This window comes from Pantherophis guttatus, chromosome 5, assembly GCF_059756535.1.
Source record: "Pantherophis guttatus breed Tessera chromosome 5, ASM5975653v1, whole genome shotgun sequence".
In the NCBI taxonomy this organism is placed as follows: Eukaryota; Metazoa; Chordata; class Lepidosauria; order Squamata; family Colubridae; genus Pantherophis; species Pantherophis guttatus.
Window position 1 is genome coordinate 20,119,374 of NC_142067.1, and position 18,045 is coordinate 20,137,418.

General features: G+C 37.2%; 1 protein-coding gene across 1 annotated transcript in view; it reads left to right on the forward strand.

The window, feature by feature from the left end:
- Window positions 1–17,798, forward strand: part of ATM (ATM serine/threonine kinase) — a 65,294-nt gene extending 47,496 nt beyond the window's left edge. The window contains exons 47-63 of the mRNA XM_034409572.3: window positions 578–745; window positions 927–1,046; window positions 1,139–1,356; window positions 1,858–2,065; window positions 4,144–4,248; window positions 5,508–5,666; window positions 5,894–6,032; window positions 7,222–7,304; window positions 7,917–8,057; window positions 8,651–8,767; window positions 10,236–10,385; window positions 11,458–11,623; window positions 12,823–12,909; window positions 14,132–14,246; window positions 14,473–14,536; window positions 15,706–15,842; window positions 15,931–17,798. Coding sequence (XP_034265463.2) covers window positions 578–745; window positions 927–1,046; window positions 1,139–1,356; window positions 1,858–2,065; window positions 4,144–4,248; window positions 5,508–5,666; window positions 5,894–6,032; window positions 7,222–7,304; window positions 7,917–8,057; window positions 8,651–8,767; window positions 10,236–10,385; window positions 11,458–11,623; window positions 12,823–12,909; window positions 14,132–14,246; window positions 14,473–14,536; window positions 15,706–15,842; window positions 15,931–16,114 — 2,361 coding nt within the window. The 3' untranslated portion in view covers window positions 16,115–17,798. The remainder of the gene's footprint in view (window positions 1–577; window positions 746–926; window positions 1,047–1,138; window positions 1,357–1,857; window positions 2,066–4,143; window positions 4,249–5,507; window positions 5,667–5,893; window positions 6,033–7,221; window positions 7,305–7,916; window positions 8,058–8,650; window positions 8,768–10,235; window positions 10,386–11,457; window positions 11,624–12,822; window positions 12,910–14,131; window positions 14,247–14,472; window positions 14,537–15,705; window positions 15,843–15,930) is intronic.
- Window positions 17,799–18,045: the final 247 nt, after the last annotated feature.

Sequence of the window (18,045 nt, forward strand, 5' to 3'; positions counted from 1 at the left end):
GAACAACTGGGCAGGGGACACCTTTACCCTTACAGTCACTAGCACACTTTCAGTCGTAAACGTATCTTTATGCTAAAAAAGAGGCATTGTATCTGAAATACATTGTTGTAGTAACCATAATATTCTATTTTGGTGTTTGTTCATTAGTAATACCCAGTGAATATCCTTTCATCATGAAATAGACTGTTGCAATGTCCCAGGATCATGAGTTCATCTTCTGTAATCTCCTGATAAGCAAAGTCAAAGGGGAAACCAGATTCATGTAACAACTATGTTACTAACTTAACAACTGTAGTGATTCACTTAACAACTGTGACAAGAAAGGTCATATAATGGGACAAAACTCAATTAACCATTGTCTTGCTTAGAATTTTGGGTTTAACTGTTGTCATAAGTCAAGGACTACCTATAATTTAAAGAGTGGTAGTAAATCGTGCATGGTGGATTGTGAGCTATGTTTCTGAAATAGAATGTTATAAAGTGGCTCTGTCTATCTCTGGGATTCCAGAAGAATTAAGGGAGGTATTAGCCACCCAAATGAAAGTAAAGTAAGGAGTTTTTTTGTGTTTGTTTTCAGCTTCCAGAAAGAGCAATATATGAAGTTAAACAGTACAGCCTAACCAGACATGGAGTATCAGAATGGGAATTGGAAGAAGCTCAGGTGTTTTGGGCTAAAAAGGAAGAAAGCTTAGCACTGAGTATTCTAAAAGACATGATCCAGAAATTGGATGAAAATTGGTTTGAGGTAGTATAATTTATTTGACTGATGGGTTTGGTAGTAATAACATTGTTTTAAATTCATGCCTTGTTTTGTTTTGAGAAATAGGTGGTCCTATTAAATAAAAAGAGCAAAGTATATGAAGAAACAATATCAAAGTAAAAAATAACATAGTAAAATATCTGATCTGCATTATTTTTATTCTAAGGTTGAGAAAGACCCGCATCTGAAATTAATTTACACAGAATGCCTGAGGTTATGTGGAAGTTGGTTAGCAGAGACCTTTTTAGAAAATCCTACTATTATTATGCAGAACTACTTGGAAAAGGTATTTGGAGTGAATCCTATAACCTGTAGAAATCATTTGAAAATTAAATTTGGTTTACATTGTTCTATTATTTGTTCCTCACATTGCTCCAGGCAGTTAAAATTGCTGGGGATCACAATGATGACAGCAGCGATGAGCTGAAGAGAGGAAAGATGAAGGCTTTTCTGTCTTTGGCTCGCTTTTCGGATACTGAGTATCAAAGAATTGAAGATCGTATGAAATCATCAGAGTTTGAAAATAAGCAAGCTTTGCTGAAGAAAGCCAAGTATGAAGTTGGCCTTTTAAGGGAGCATAAAGTTCAGACTAATCGGTAAGTCTCATAGCTGAAGCTGGCCATGTTAGTAAATTGATTGAAGTTTTCAATAAGTGATCGTGGATACCATCATATTTTTCAAACACGTAAGATGGCATCCATGCGCAATTTTTAAATAATGGTAATAAAATTGCCACCCAGTGTGATAGCTAAATCTATTTTCTCAAGCTATCCTGAGATTTTAGCTATTTTAAAATTTTATGTACAAAATTTTTTGTTCCTATTTTTAGGATGTTTTTACATGATATTGTCCATTCCTTTAAAAAGCTACAGTACTGCAAGGCAACACTACTGAAATAAAAAGGAAATTAAGATGGCCCTGGTTCTTTTATCTTGGAACTCTTTAATTTCACTATATTATCCTGATATTCTTGGAACAAGTGGTTTAACAATGAGTTTCTTGCAGGAAAATTGTATAATTATCTTTTGCATAATCATTAATATTTAATCAGAGGAGTTTTTGGATGGAGTCTTTATTTCTCATTTTGTACTGCTTAGATATACTGTGAAAGTTCAGAGGGAACTGGAACTAGATGAATGTGCAATTCGGGCCCTTGGAGAAGATCGCAAGCGTTTCTTATGCAAAGCAGTTGAGAACTACATTATGTGTTTATTGAGTGGAGAAGAACATGACATGTGGATATTCCGTCTCTGTTCCCTCTGGCTTGAGAATGCTGGACTTTCTGAAGTCAATGCAATGATTCAGGTTGGCCTTGCTAAAGTCTTATTTTTCTGCTTCATGTTGGGGTTGCTTCAGATTGAGAGCCAATTTGGTACTGTGTTTAGAAAGCAGGAGACTGAGTGCTTGGCCTGCCTTAAGCACAAAGCCAAGTGAGGGACTTGGGCCAGTCCCTCACTCTCAGTCTTAGGAAGAAGACAATGGTAAACTACTTTCAAAAAGAATTACTTAAGTGAGATGGATGGTGTAGAATGAGATAGATGATAGACAGACAGACAGACACGTTGCTTAAAAAGCTGCTGAGACTTATCCAGGCAGTTGCCAGGAGTCAGTGTTGGCTTGAAGGTGCACACGCACACAAACACTTTTGAGGCTGAATCCAGGGCCAGCTGCCTTTATGTTGTGAATCTTTAATTTGGATCCTAAGCCTTTATCATGTAAATCCAGCTTTTGTAAGAAAACCTGTGCATGTTGTCATCTTTATTTGGATTTTACATGTTTTGTACATATTTATACTACATCTACAGTTTCTCAAAAATCAGAACAAATTTTACATTGTATTATTTTATTATTGTTGTTGCTGGTGTTCACTAGATAAATATAGTTGATTAGTTTGAAAGATACTACCTTGTTTTTCTCCTACATAGCGAAATGATTAGAACTAAAGCATTGCATTTGGCACTCTCCTCATTTCTTCTCTCTCACTCTCATTATGCCTGTCTCACTTCATTAGCTTTTGTTCTTGGGATATGTGGCATGGTTTTCTGAATTAATTAGCATCAGCTTGCCATCTTAATAGCATTTTCGATTGTTACTTTTTCAGGCTTGTATAAGAAAGTATCCAACCTACATAAACACCTAATTGTGTTCCATATTGATTCTATTTTTATATATATATACCAAGCATACCTTAATCTTTTGTAGTTTTATTTGTTTTATTTTTCAGTCTGATCTATAAATCTGGTTGCCTCTAAAGCAAAGGGAAAGAAAACATCCAGAGGAGTTTAGATATAAAAGAGATCTGCCAGTCTAGTTAGCAACCAGTATTATGTTTGCATGTCTTTCTTGGGAATACAAGTAGTCCTTGCTTAATGACCTTAATTACCAATTACATTGCTAAATGAAGCAGTTGTTAAGCGAAATAGTACATGACTGCACCAACTTATGACAGCAGTTCCAGCAGTCCCAGTTGTGATCGTTAAGTGAGCGATTCACAGGACTATTGACTTTGCTTCTCAAAAGAAAAGGTTGAAAGTAGTGATCATCTGACCATAGGATGCTGCAACCATCATAAATGCATGAGGGTTGCAATATACCTGAATTGCAGTCATGTGAGCACAGGACACTGCAATTGTTATAATGTGAACACAAGTCACGAATAATTGTTTTCAGTGCTGTTGTAACTTTGAACAGTCACTAAAGGAATGGTTGTTAATCAAGGGTTACCGGTATATTAGATCCCAAAATCAGATTAGTATAATCATTTTCTTTTGCAGAAAAGATAATGATATTTTCACATTTAATTGATGAGGCATATTAATAATAATGGATTACAGGTTGGATAAAAAATGATTTTTAAAAAAATAAATTAAAAAATAATGATTTTTTAAAAATAAAAAAAATCAGTTTTTTTTTATTTAAATCAGATCTCTTTTATTTTTATCAAATTTATTTAAATAAAATGCTTTTGGAGTAAAGATCTATCCAAAGGTAGATTTCTATTTAAGATACATTAATAATTTAGTTTATTCAGCATGAAATGGAGCTTAGTTATGTAGCATGAGGCTGTATATTCTATAGTATTGGGACTGTCGGTGAGTCAACAGCAGATCAGAGGAGGAGCTGCTGCAGGACAGAGATGACAGTTGCTCTTTAAAAATTATGATTTAAATTGAGTTGATTTAAATCAAGACTTTTTACTAGTGATTTAAATCATGATTTAAATTGACTTGATTTAAATCAAATCCAACCTGATGGATTATAGCCATTCTGTCTGGCATTCATAAAACTTATATAAACGTCTTACTCTGTAAAGAAGTCTGCCATGTTTAAATACTATTCCTTTCCTATTTTGTCTCTATTTTACATGTTCTGCTACACAACAGGAGGAGGCACAGAAAATCCCATCCTACAAATTCTTGCCACTAATGTACCAGCTGGCTGCTCGAATGGGAACCAGGATGAATGACTTTCATGAGATTTTGAATAATGTAATTGATCTTCAATTGTCATAAATCTTCCTCATTTACAAATATATTAGAGAGTTTTTGTTTGAATTTTAAGTAGGTATGATAGGAGAGCAGCATGATTGTTTTCTTAGAATGTACGTGGACAGTTGAGCTAGTAGAATCCTTTCTACATTGCTTTAGATATTTTGACAATGATAAAGGATTTCCTTGATTTATAACACGATCAAAAAACTTTGTCAAGAAATACTCACTGTGACATATGTTACATCAGTTAAATGTTTTTGGTGGGGTGCTCCAAAAAAAAAAACCCAAGGTAGTCCTCAGCTTATGTCCACAGTTCAAAGTTACAGTGGCACTGGCGAAATGGACTGTCCTTGAATTGGTAGGTCCTTGAAGTTCTGTCTCTATCCTGGTGTCCCTGTGATAATATATCCCAAATATTGTGTACTGCCTATCATCCCCCCTGCCCTTTGTAGTACACACCTGTTTGCAATACTCCCCTGCCCTTGTGGCCTCTACTGACCCATCTGCAGCCTCCAGTGCTGCCCCCCCCCCCGATACTTCCCTGATCCCAAAAATGTATCTGTGGTATCCCCACCCACTGTGGCAACTGTATTCCCTGCATTCCTTGCCCAGGATTGCTGCCTCTTTCCGCTTAATGACTCATGCATGCTGGGGTTACAGTGGCACCTAGGACTGCTGACATTGCTTTTGCTAAGCTGTGTGGTCATGTCATCACTTGGCATGACTGCATCACTTGGCAGCGGCAATCTCAATCCCTATTGTTGTTGTATCCTGCAGACCACTTGTAAGTGAGATAAAAAACTAACTTTCATTTAATGTAAATATAGTGAAACTGAAAGTAAATTAATTAACTACAGCTAATATAAATCTTTAGGTTTATATACATTTATTATACAGCTAATATAAATCTTCCCACCTTTGGTGGGAAAGTAACAGCGTTCCATGCACCTTTGGCATTTAGTCATGCAGGCCACATGACCATGGAGACATCTTTTGACAGCGTTGGCTCTTCGGCTTTGAAACGGAAATGAGCACTGCCTCCTAGAGTTGGGAATGACTAGCACATATGTGCGAGGGAAATCTTTACCTTTTAATATAAATCTTTAGGGAGGAGCCATAAATAAGGCTTTCCAGGTCCATATGTACTTCTGAGTTAAAGCATATTGAACATTATTGTTGAAGCTTTGTTGTTTGTTTAATGTTCAGTCTATATTTTATTTTCAATAATCAACTTTTTAAATATTTTACTTGAATAGCTTATAGCAAGGATTTCTCTCGACCATCCCCATCACACTTTGTTTATAATTTTGGCATTGGCTAATGCTAACAAAGATGAACTCTTGACCAAGCCAGAAGTGACTAGAAGAAGTGGACTAATAAAAAATGTGCCAAAAGAAACATCTCCTCTTGACATGGTACTTACTGACTTTTCATTATTTCGGGTTGTAAAAAATAATAAGTTTTGTTAAAGGAATCATAGGACATGTTATCAGCTTCGAAGATAAGGATACAATTTTTTTTTCTTCTGCAATGTTTTCTGTTTCCTCGTATCAGATTTATTTTATGTCTTTGATTAATTTAAACTTCGCATTTGACTTTTATTTTTAACTTCCTTTTAAAAAAAAAACAACTCATCCTGTAGGATCGAATGGCAGCTGCTATCAATATAATTAACATTGTAAAATGCAAAAGACCTGATATGGTGGAAAAGGTTGAAGCCCTTTGCGATGCTTATATTACTTTGGCAAACATGGATGCAACTCCCTGGAAAAGCCACAGAAGTATGTATTTGGGGAATAGGCAGGAGTGGGTTCTACTTACTTTTACTACCGGTTTGCAGTGGGGCTGCGCATGTGCTCTTCTGCGCAAGCGTAGAAGCATTTTTATGATATCGGGGTCAGTGGGCGGAGCCTCCCGCCGGTTTTACTACCGGTTCTATAGAACCGGTGCAAACCGGGGGCAACCCACCACTGGGAATAGAGGATTGTTTGGATGCTTTGAATCAATTCATTCTTAGTTCAAACCCCATAGTAAAGGGAACTGTTTTCTGTCAACAATGTATTTTTGTTCTGCCCCAGCTATGGATCCCAGAGAATGCAGCACACACAAACTATAAACCAAACTCAATTTACTTCCAAACATAGTTTTTTACAAATGCAGGCTGTTAACTAAAATGTCCTTACAACTTGCGAGAAATTCCACAGAAAGATAAAGTCTTACGAGAGTTGGCAAAAAGCCCAGAAGCAAGATTTGCAAAGAAAATCCATATTCAATGATCATCAAGCGAACATGTGTTGTTTCCTGCAGCTTTTTAGAAGCTGTGTGCAAATTTAAATAGGCTAAGGGAGTGGCCAATTAGCCCCAAGCCTTACTCTCAAGGAGACCTCCTCCTGAGTAACCACTCCTGCCTTTTGGCAGCTCTGCGTGCTCATGTATTGAGAAGAGCTCCTCCACTTCATCCTCTTCACTTAAAGGAGCCTCTGGAGGTTCTGAAGGCCCTGGCTGAATCCCTGCCTCTGGCACCACATCTTCAGCCTCCTCGCTGTTCGACTCAAGCTCCGGCTGTACAGGTTGCTGGTGCGACACCACACCAGCCTCCTCGTTGTCGGGATCAGCAACAATCCGTGCAGGCCGCTGGCAGGCCACAATGATTTTACTTGGAATATATTATATATGAATACTATGTTGTAAATATTTTCCCCAATTTGCTATGTCTAGTAGATGAGAGTTGATTTATTTGGCAGGGTATAAATCCAAAAAATAATTGTTAATTAAAATAAATAGATTGATAGTGGCTAAGTAGAACCTCTGAAATAACTTTCAATAATATCAGGAATGTATTCTGAACTTCTTCAAAGACTATTCCCAAAACATTGACTATAGTATGACAAGGGGTGCTGACCTTAAAAGTTACACTGACTCAATGAACAGCAAATATTTATTAATATGAGGCATGTATTGTTTATCCAGGAGGCATAAATATTCCTTCCGATCAACCTCTAATTAAGTTAAAAAATCTAGAGGATGTTGCTGTACCTACCATGGAAATAAAGGTAAATTTAATTTAAATTTAAGTCTCAGTAACCATTTTTGCCCCATTGTGTTTTGTTTTTTAAAAAGTTTATTTATTTATTTGTCGAGTACATATTAGATAATATATATAAGAATAAGCATGAATTGAATACATAAAATGAATACAATTAAAGGGAACATTAGGACAGGGACAGTAGGCACGCTGGTGCTCTTATGCACCTTACAGACCTCTTAGGAATGGGGTGAGGTCAACAGTAGCCAGTCTAAGGTTAAAATTTTGGGGGTTTTGGGATGAAATCACAGAGCCAGGTAGTGCATTCCAGACATTGACCACTCTGTTACTGAAGTCGTATTTTCTGCAATCGAGTTTGGAGCGGTTCACTTTAGATTTGTATTTATTGTGTGCTCGTGTATTGTTGTGGTTGAAGCTGAAGTAGTCATTGACAGGTAGGACATTGTAGCAGATGATTTTATGAGCTATGCTTAGGTCATACGGAAGGCAGCGTAGTTCTTAATTTTCTAAGCAGCAGAGAAATGAAACATCCTTTATTGTTCAGTTGAACATTTCAGTTAGAGGAGGGACAAATGTCAAGAAATATCTACACTCCATCTAAATTTCTGTGTGGTTTTAGGTGGATCCTAGTGGCAAATATGAAAATTTGATTACAATAAGATCATTCAAACCAGAATTTCGCCTAGCAGGCGGGGTCAATCTACCCAAAATAATAGATTGCATTGGATCAGATGGACAACAGAGAAGGCAGCTTGTGAAGGTGAGTTCTCTGTTTCATTATGAAATATGAACAGGATTATAGATGTGGCACTTTTGTATACTGCCAAGTTCTTCACATCAGAATAGGTATGATAAAATATTCAGTCACAAATATACATACTATTAAGCTTATTTCTCAGTTGAGGAACACTTTAGTATGGGAGAACATACATAGAAGTGTCTGTTTCTTCCTCCAGTACCATTCTGAATTTGCACTGTTAGGTCAGGACTCTACCATGGGAGCTTCTGTATATTTTTATTTTACTGTATGAGAATTTTGATAGTAACAATGATACCTATGATAATGGTAGTGAGGTTTTTTTTGCAATGCTTACCAAAATTTTTCCACACTTTTGAGCTCCAATAAAGAAGGTTCATCTGAAGTTGCAGTTTCATTCTCTCATTTAGAATGCAAAGGTTGTGAGAATGTCTGGAGACCTTTTTTTGTGATAATTGCTGTCCCTAACACATTTACATGGATGCCGTTTCCATTTGCTTCTCTGAATGTACGTAGGATCCGGTTATATAATTCTGCATTTACATTCATTCTGGGGACAATGCTATTCCTGTTGTTGTTGTTTTAATCTCTTAAAGGGGCGTGACGATCTGAGACAGGATGCTGTTATGCAACAGGTTTTCCAGATGTGCAATACTCTGCTACAGCAAGATGCTGACACCAGAAAAAGAAAACTGACCATTCGCAGATACAAGGCAAGTTTTGCATGAAAATGGCCTGCTGTAGATATAATGTTGGTGCCCTGAATGCAGAAGGAACTGCCCTGTACAAGACCATTCATTCATCTGCTGTTCCTCATTAATAACTTCTAGAATAACTGATGATGGCAGAATCTGACCACCAGGCAAACAGGTTGCCAACCTTTCTCCTCCAACAGAATAAGTTGGAGTGACTTCCGCAGGGTAGTAGTAACTTTCCAGGGCCTGACACAGACCTTGCCCAGCATCTGATGCTTGGGAACCTGCTGAGAATATAGCCTGGGACCCTTCTTTATTTATTCTATTTCTGCTTGGAGTAACAGCCAAAACTCTAGACAGATTATAACATGATTTAAATGATTTAAAAAGAAAAAAAATGATGCAATTAATGCAATTTAAATTGATATAGTGCTTGACTGATATCCATTTGTTCAGTTCAAAGTTACAATGACGCTGAACAAATAGTGGTTACAACTGATTCTCAAAGTTCCAACCATCCCTGAACATGGTTGGAATCTTGAGTGCTTGGCAATCCATTCCCATTGACAACTGGTTGCCAAGCACCCCGTGATCTTTTGATTGCCATTTCTAACACTCCCTGCTGGCTTCCTCTGAAAATCTTTGGGGAAGCCAGCAGGAAAGATCACAAAATGCTGGGGACGTCTTCTCCCATCCACCCCTGGACTCATGCCATGCTTCTCATGCAACCCCACCCACACGTGTGGTGCTTCTTACACACACTACCTGACCTACACAGCACCTTTCACACACACACCTGTGCACATTCCGTGATCTGCACATCTTGAACATCTTCCCCAACCCTTGTGGTGCCTTTTGTGCTTTCCCAACCTTTGCAATGACTCTCACACGTTTTCTTGTACCCTCATCAACCTCCCACACCCATGCCATGCCTTGCATACCTCTTTGCTCTTTGCTTATCTGCCCATGGACCTGGGACTGGCAACTTTCTGCCAGTTTCCCCACTGGCTTAGGCTGTGGGAAGCCAGCAGGAGATTACCTTGCTTAACAACCATGGGATTCAGTTAACAACATCAACTGGGACTGTAAGGAGTGCCGTCACTAAGTGATGGGGCTATGCTTTATGACTGCATTGCTTAGTGATCAAAATTCCAGTCCCAATTGCCCTCATAAGATAAGGACTATCTGTGTGAGCCCAGAAAGTATGAATAATATCTAGCGTTATATATTCTTCTATCTAAAATAACAAATCCACTACTGAAATGTATTACAGCTTGTGCTCAGCTGCTGAATCTTTCCCCTCATTGTAGACTAGCTTTAAAACAATCAACTTGTACATGTCCTCTTTCCTTCCTTTTTATCTTGAGAGTTTTCTTCTATCTTTCCAATGATAATCACAATTCTGTGATAATACGTTCTCTAGCACTTTCTTGATTAACCAGAGATCATATAATTCAGAATGGATCTGCTTTGTCTATCTCTTTAGGTTGTTCCCCTTTCTCAGAGAAGTGGTGTCTTAGAGTGGTGCACTGGCACAATTCCTTTGGGTGAATTCCTCATCAATACTGACAGCAGTGCTCACAAACGCTATAGACCACAAGACTACAGTAGCTTAGACTGCCAAAAGAAAATGTTGGTAAGTCTGCTACGTTAAATCAAGCCAATTAATGTTTCTTCATTTGTAGAAACTGGATGTAAGAAAATTGATGGGGTAATAGAAATACGGTTGTCTACATGAGAGACAATCATGTTGTCAAACAGTGACCCAGGATTCACTGAGAAAAGTAATATGACCTCAGAAACCTTTACCATGTAATAGGAATTTGGTCTTCAAATCAAATTTAGCCAAGCAGTGGTACAGATGGATCAAACTGTCAAGTATAATGACATGATGTCACATTGGCACAGTGAAGCCAATATGAAATCAAGAACAATAAGAAGGACATAGCCTATTTGAAACCCTGATTGCAAGGAGAATGTCTTCAGATGCAATACCACCCTGAAAAAAAATATTTTCTTTTGTAGCTTTCTGCCTTCCCTCACTTTGTGTGGGATACTCCAATGAATTTGGAAGCCATTTTTGGCTGATGATCATTTCTTTTGGTAGCTCATCCCAAGGTGTTTGCCAGTTAAAGCTAAAATAAACCCTTTGAGTTGACTCAGAAATGGCTCCCTGGCAGTGCCGATAGAATCCTACTAATCAGTTCCAGTTGACAGCCATGTGCCCTGAAATTTCTGCAGTTTTCAAAGGTAGCACTACATGTAGTCCCTGCAATAATCTAGACAGCATTACCAGGTTCAAGGCTACTGTATCTTGATTGCAGAACTCTAGAAGATCAATCAATGGCAGCAAAGAGAAAATCTCTCTTTAAATTCATCTGGTGGGATTTTGTTGTTGTTGTTGTTTATTTATCTATCTCTTTTAAAGGTTGTTTTGCTGTCCAGATGAGAGAGCCCTGCCAAATTCAGTACTTTATCCACCACATTATGGTGTTTCTTTACAATGTTATCAGAATATCTAGTGCTCATTTTCATATGCATTCATAATTTGTAGGAAAGAGGTGTTATTTTCTTGTGTAATTGCAAGGCTACTTGTATTTAAAAGCATTTTTCATACAATCTCTATTCATACACAAAAGAAACTGCACTTAGAATTAACAGGAGAAAAGAAATAAATATCTCTAAACTATTTGTGGTTTCCTTCAAAGAATGCACAAAAGAAAGATTTTGAAGAAAAATACACTATTTTCATGGATATATGCCAGAATTTTCAACCTGTGTTTCGCTATTTCTGTATGGAAAGATTTTTGGATCCAGCGGTGTGGTTTGAGAAAAGGTTGGCATACACTCGAAGTGTTGCCACTTCATCTATAGGTATTATAAAATATAATAAATTGTTTTATCAAGCTTCTTATCATATTTACTAATAAATGAAGGAATTTTATTAATTTTCTATGAAGAGTTATTTGCCAGCGGAGTTGCTGCAGAGAAAGAGTAGGCAATATAGAGCCAACAGTAGCTATAAATGGAGACAATCTTTTATTGATTTAACTTTTGGCATTGGGCAAAATCTAATAGTAAGATGGTTCTTTGCAAAGGCAAATTGTTTCTTTTTGTCCTTTGGAATGGGAGGGGGGATTGTATTATTTTAAACTAGCGGCTGGCATCTTTTAGATGGCCAGAAGTGGTCCAATATTTTTCAGGAAATCAAGGGCCACAGTTGTAGGAAGGATGATGCAAAGGGCACAGGGAAGCATCACACAGATACTATCAGCCACGGTCCGTTCCCCCCCCCCCCGGTAGTTGCTTGTATCTGGGCTTGCTTGCTTATTTGATTGATTGATTGATTGATTTCTATAGCCACCCATCTCAACAGATGACTCTTTTAACATATATAAAGTCTACTTTGGAAATTCATTGTCATTTTTACATCTCAAAATCATGGTTATCATGCCATTAATAATTAGCAGTTATGATTGGAAAAGTTTCTGAAAGCCAGACTAAGAGAGGCACAACACTCCAAGTTGCCCCTTTATTGATGTAATATTTTTGACTTTCCCTTTCAAAATGGTAGGAAATTACACTGCTGATTTTTCAGATAGGATTCCAGAAACTCCAAAATGGGTTAGCAAACTGTTAACTCCTAACCATTTTGTGCTTTTTAAAATGATGAACTCAGTTTTGGTAAGTTAAATATTTTAATAGATTGTGTAGATAGTTACTTTTATTATCTTCCTATTTTTATTGAGGATAGCTAATGAAAAACAAACTGTTAATTAGAGTTTAAAATAAATATGTTTTATATATTATCAATACAGAAATGTAATTATATGAAAATATTAACTCTGTACTAGAGCTGCATACAGTATGTATTAGCTATTAACTATCTGCAGCTCTTTATCTCTTGAAAAGATATTTCTGAAAATCAGGGCATTATTGGAGCATTAGATTGTCTTGTTAGATTATGGTGAGGAAGGGGAAGAAACTCACTCTTCATATTTGTAGTAGGCTTTCAAAAAAATAAAGACTGGATACAAGTACTTCTGGATTAATTTTGGATATTTCCATTTCAGTTGGCTACATACTTGGTCTCGGAGACAGGCATGTACAGAATATTCTGCTAGATGAAGAAAGTGCAGAACTTGTACACATTGATCTAGGTATGTACCAAGCAAAGGAATCAAGGGTTTAGATTTTGATGTGAGTCCCATTCAGGCATTATAAAAATAAGCAGATTCACCATTCTGATTAACTCTGCTCTTTCTCCTGTGTATTGTACGGTTGTCTGAAGAAGAAAAGCCTCACAGGTATGAAATGGTGCATCATTGCTTGCACTAAGGCTTTTTGCTATACTCCATGAATATACTCCAGATACTCCATGAATAATATTGATGTAAGAGGGGTGTCTCAAGTTTCTAAACATCAGCATAGGGCTTTACCATTGATTGAGTCATACAGGAAGAAACAGTGTAACATAAAAGAATGAAGTAAAAAAAGCAAAATTTATACTATGAACTCCAAAAGCATTGACAAGATTGGTCATATTTCTTCTTGCCCCTGTTTTTGAAAAGACACAACAAGTAGTCCTCAATTTACAATGGGGCCAGAATTTCCATCCCTAAGCAGCATATATGTAAAGCACAATTACATTGCTTAGTGACAGCAATCCTTGCATTCCTGGTTGCTGTTGTCAGTTGAATCTCACAGTCATTAGGTGAGGCAGCTTCTTACCAGTTTCTCACAACCAAATCAGAGGGGAAGCTGACAGAAAGTTGTAAGACCCAGGTGCTTGCAAGCAGGATGACAGGGAAGGTAAGTGGCTGCTGCCAGGTGCAAAAAGACCCAATGATGCCAGGGAATTGCCGTGATGGTCGGGGAAGGTGCACAGGTGGCAGGGAGGTGCAGCAAGGATCCGGGAGTGTAAATCCAGGGGGGTTAGGAGAGGGTGCATGAATATGGGAGCTTTACTCTTATGACTTGACCTTCCCTGCCAGCCTCCCCATTGACTTTCTGGGGAAGCTGGTGATCACAAATGGTGATCACGTGATCATGGCGCAGTGCAGTTGATTGTAATTGCAAGCCTGTTGCCAAGCACCCATATTTCAATCACATGTCCACAGGGATGCTGGGACAATGGAACTCAAAGCCCAGTTATAACCAGTGATGTCATTACTTTGAATGTTTGCTAAATGAATGGTCGAAAATGGAGCACTACTGTAATTTAATAATCATTAAAAATATGTACAGTTACCTCATTGCTGCAATCAACTGTATTTCCTGCCTTTTAAAAATAATGCTTGTAATGCTATATTGGTAGATGGGGATTGGGGAAAGTGCTTTTAACACAGTGACCTTCGACTTCTGCTTTCTTTTCTCCACTAGGAGTTGCCTTTGAGCAGGGCAAAATCCTTCCTACTCCAGAGACTGTACCTTTTAGGCTAACAAGAGACATAGTCGATGGCATGGGCATTGCTGGTGTTGAGGGGGTCTTCAGGAGGTATGTTACTCCTTTCAAAGCATTTTAGCATTATGTATGCCAGGATTTCAGTTTTTACAGTTTGGGAAATTGAGTTGGTAAGAACCGTTTTCATTTATAAAAATGTACCCCATGTGAGCTGATTGTAAACTTTATTACTACCTAGAAAAAATACATTGTAAGGTTTTCTATAAAAGTTAAAATAAAAACTGGTTGTGACATTAAAATCTGTTTGGAAATCATTTAGATGCTGTGAAAAAACCATGAATGTTATGAGAAATTCTCAAGAAGCCCTGCTAACTATTGTAGAAGTAAGTGTTTCTTGGCTAAATATAACATTGAAAGTAATTCTTATATTAAATATACTTTGGTGTGTTGGACTACTATAGTCCATATTTAATATTTTGCATCCCAAAAGACAGTTTAGTTGGTAAGTAGATTAAAGTACTCTACTGTTTTAATAGATTAAAAATTCTGATTCCTCTCCTATCTCAGTGAACATTGAAACTGAGGTAATGTAATACAAATAGTGCATTATTACTGAAACAAGTTAATATCATTCTGAATTCATGAATGAGTTCATCAGTTCAAATAAAGCAGACTTATAGTACAAGAAATATTAGACTGACATTCAATCATTTTAACACTAAGTAAAAAAACAAAGCAGTTGGCCAATTTGGGAAGGTGTTCAGAAATCTCTTCATGTTGTATTGCTTGATGATACAAAGATATGGCAAACAGCAGCATAGGCACAGACTTCAGAAAACGGATAATAATTTACTATGAATCATGTTGGAACTTTGAATTAAGGGCTACGGGGGTCTGCCTATCCATCTATCTAAATAGCTATGTAATGGATAACTGTGAAGGCTCCTGAAGGGATATAAGAACCTAAGTAATGGCCTGCTGGATCAGAACTGTGCCCATCTGGTCCAGCAGTCTGTTCTCAACAGTATCCAACCAACTGCACAACGAAGCCTGCTAGTCACCCAGCAAATGGCCTTCAGAGGCAGTCACTGCCATCAAAGCTGACAGCCCTTGACCACCATGACTTTCATAAATTGGCCCAACCCTGTTTTGAAGCCAGCCATCCTGGTAGCCAGCACCACATCTCATGGTAGCAACTTCTCTAATTGAATTACGTATTGTGTAGTAACATACTAATCAAGTGTTGGTTTGGGAAGGAGCTACAGTCTCCTTTCCAGACCCCAGTTGCTGTACTGCCAAAATAAAAAAATCCATATACTTTACAGCCATAAAATCCTTGAATGAGCATTCTTCCTGTCAGTGAACAGAAATAAGAGCCAGTAACAAAATATAACACTTGGGATTGCAGATTGAGGCAACCTTATCTCTATTTATTTGATTTGGTTATTTGATGGAACCAGATTTCAATAGTTGAATGTATGGGTTGAACAATTCTGAATTTTGGCCTAGAAGTTCTGTTTAGGAACATAATTGTGTCTCCTTTGATATTTAGGTACTTCTATATGACCCTCTTTTTGATTGGACCATGAATCCTTTGAAAGCTTTATATCTGCAGCAAAGGTCAGAAGATGAAGCTGATGTCAGCTCCAACTTCAGTAGTGCTGATCAAGGATGTAACAAAAAAGCAAAGTAAGGACAAATTTTATTATTATTTTGTATTTTTTGTATTTATGAATTAGTATCTGTCTGCCTCCTAAAACCCTTGTTTCCTTCTCAGTAATGAAAACCAGTTGTTCAATAAAGTGGCAGAGCGTGTTTTGATACGACTTCAGGAGAAACTTAAAGGAATGGAAGAAGGTACAGTGCTCAGCGTGGCCGGCCAGGTGAACTTCCTCATACAGCAAGCCATGGACCCCAAAAATCTTAGCCGCCTCTTCCCAGGGTGGAAACCATGGGTATAAAAAATATACTATAAGGAAATAAGACATGATTTCCAGAAGCTGTTACAAACATTTAATGGTTGCTAAGGAAAGTAGAATTTAAAAATATTACATGGAAAATGTTGAATAAAAAAGTGTTACTGTATTGCACTTATTCCAATGTGATGAAAGCAATATCAGTGTTGTACTGTAAGCCCTGTCCCTTTTTTATATATATTTAAGATGAAAGCAGTAAGATTCTGTGGACGTCCCAGAAGGATTTGTCTTTTGCTTGCATTGGTATAACTAGGAACATAGCTTCCTGGTCTTAACCCGCAGACAAGAATTTCAGGAAATTAACATTATTACAATTTGCGTTAACAAAGAAAATATTTTTCAGTAAGCCCTACTCCTTCTTTGGTTTAAGAATGTTAACTGCAGCATAGTAGTTCTTATTTCTGCTGCATTTAAAATGATCAAACTGACATCAAGCCTGTTACTGCAATACGGTCATGTTGCCTTTCTCCTAGACAAGATGAGAGAATGTACTCAAAATAAAAACGTGCATCATCCATGCATGTTAACAATGATGCTGCTATAGCATCCTGCTATATAAATATTTAGGGATTTCTGATTTATAATATATATAAAGTTGTAGGCTTTTTAAAAAGCAGTAACAGGAAATTGTATTTATTTATATAAAATGTATAATGTACAGGGGACGCGGTGGCTCAGTGGCTAAGACGCTGAACTTGTCAATCAGAAAAGTCGGCGGTTCGAATCCCTAGCGCCGCATAACGGAGTGAGCTCCCGTTACTTGCCCCAGCTTCTGCCAACCTAGCAGTTCGAAAGCATGTAAAAATGCAAGTAGAAAAATAGGTGGGAAGGTAACAGTGTTCCGTGTGCCTTCAGCGTTTAGTCATGCCGGCCACATGACCACGGAATTGTCATCAGACAGCGCTGGCTCTTCGTCTTAGAAACGGAGATGAGCACCGCCCCCTAGAGTAGGGAACGACTAGCATGTATGTGCAAGGGGAACCTTTACCTTTACCTATATAATATATGTGTGGTTCTGAAGACATTTCAAAAGAAAAGTAGAAATTCACAATAACACCTACAATCAGAAATAATTGTATAGTGCTACATAGTGCATTACTTTTCATTATTACTGAAGAGTGCAGTTCTTTGACTTGACAAACTGGCATAATCTATCCTACTTCATGCTATAATAATGTAGGAGGGGAATTTTTCTTTCTTTCTTTTTTTTTTACAAATGAATGTAGACATAGATTTCTTAAAAACATAATAATTCCAGTAAAAGTTTTAGTTTATACTACCATAGCAAGAAATTCCTATGTCCAACTAGTACAGTAAGCTTGTTCTTTATCATGGGAAAGATAGCCTTATTTTACATTTCATTATTAATTAAATTTAGTTCCATAATAAGCTAATCCTTTTGTTGTAACTTGTATGTGCACTTTGGAACCTGAAACAAGTTACTGAAGGAACTTTGTGAATTAAAATATATTGTAAGCACTATTATGAGCATATGCTTTTTTTTTATATGCTTTTTTTTTTGGAGAAACAATGCACTATTCATGTGGAAGTATTTTTTTATTTGCTTTGCGTTAGATTACTATTTGTGTATTGATATGCTATGAGATGCAGAGGTCCTAAAAAGTGCCTTTTAAAATGTACAATAAAGCCAAATTCTTTTGAACATGCATTTCTCTTTCATATCTATTTATTATAGTCCATTTGTGCATAAAGCCATAGTGAGCTATAAAAAGAATGGAAGAATTTTGTCTGTTTGCCTTTAAATTGGTATGTGGAAAATTCATATTCATATTATAGTTGACAGGATGGGAAAGCTAATATTTCAGATTTTAGTAGAGACAGCCTTGAAAGCTCAAATTTTCCAGCTACTGATTGATGGTCACTCAGATTGTTTATAGATTGATGCCAAACCTTAG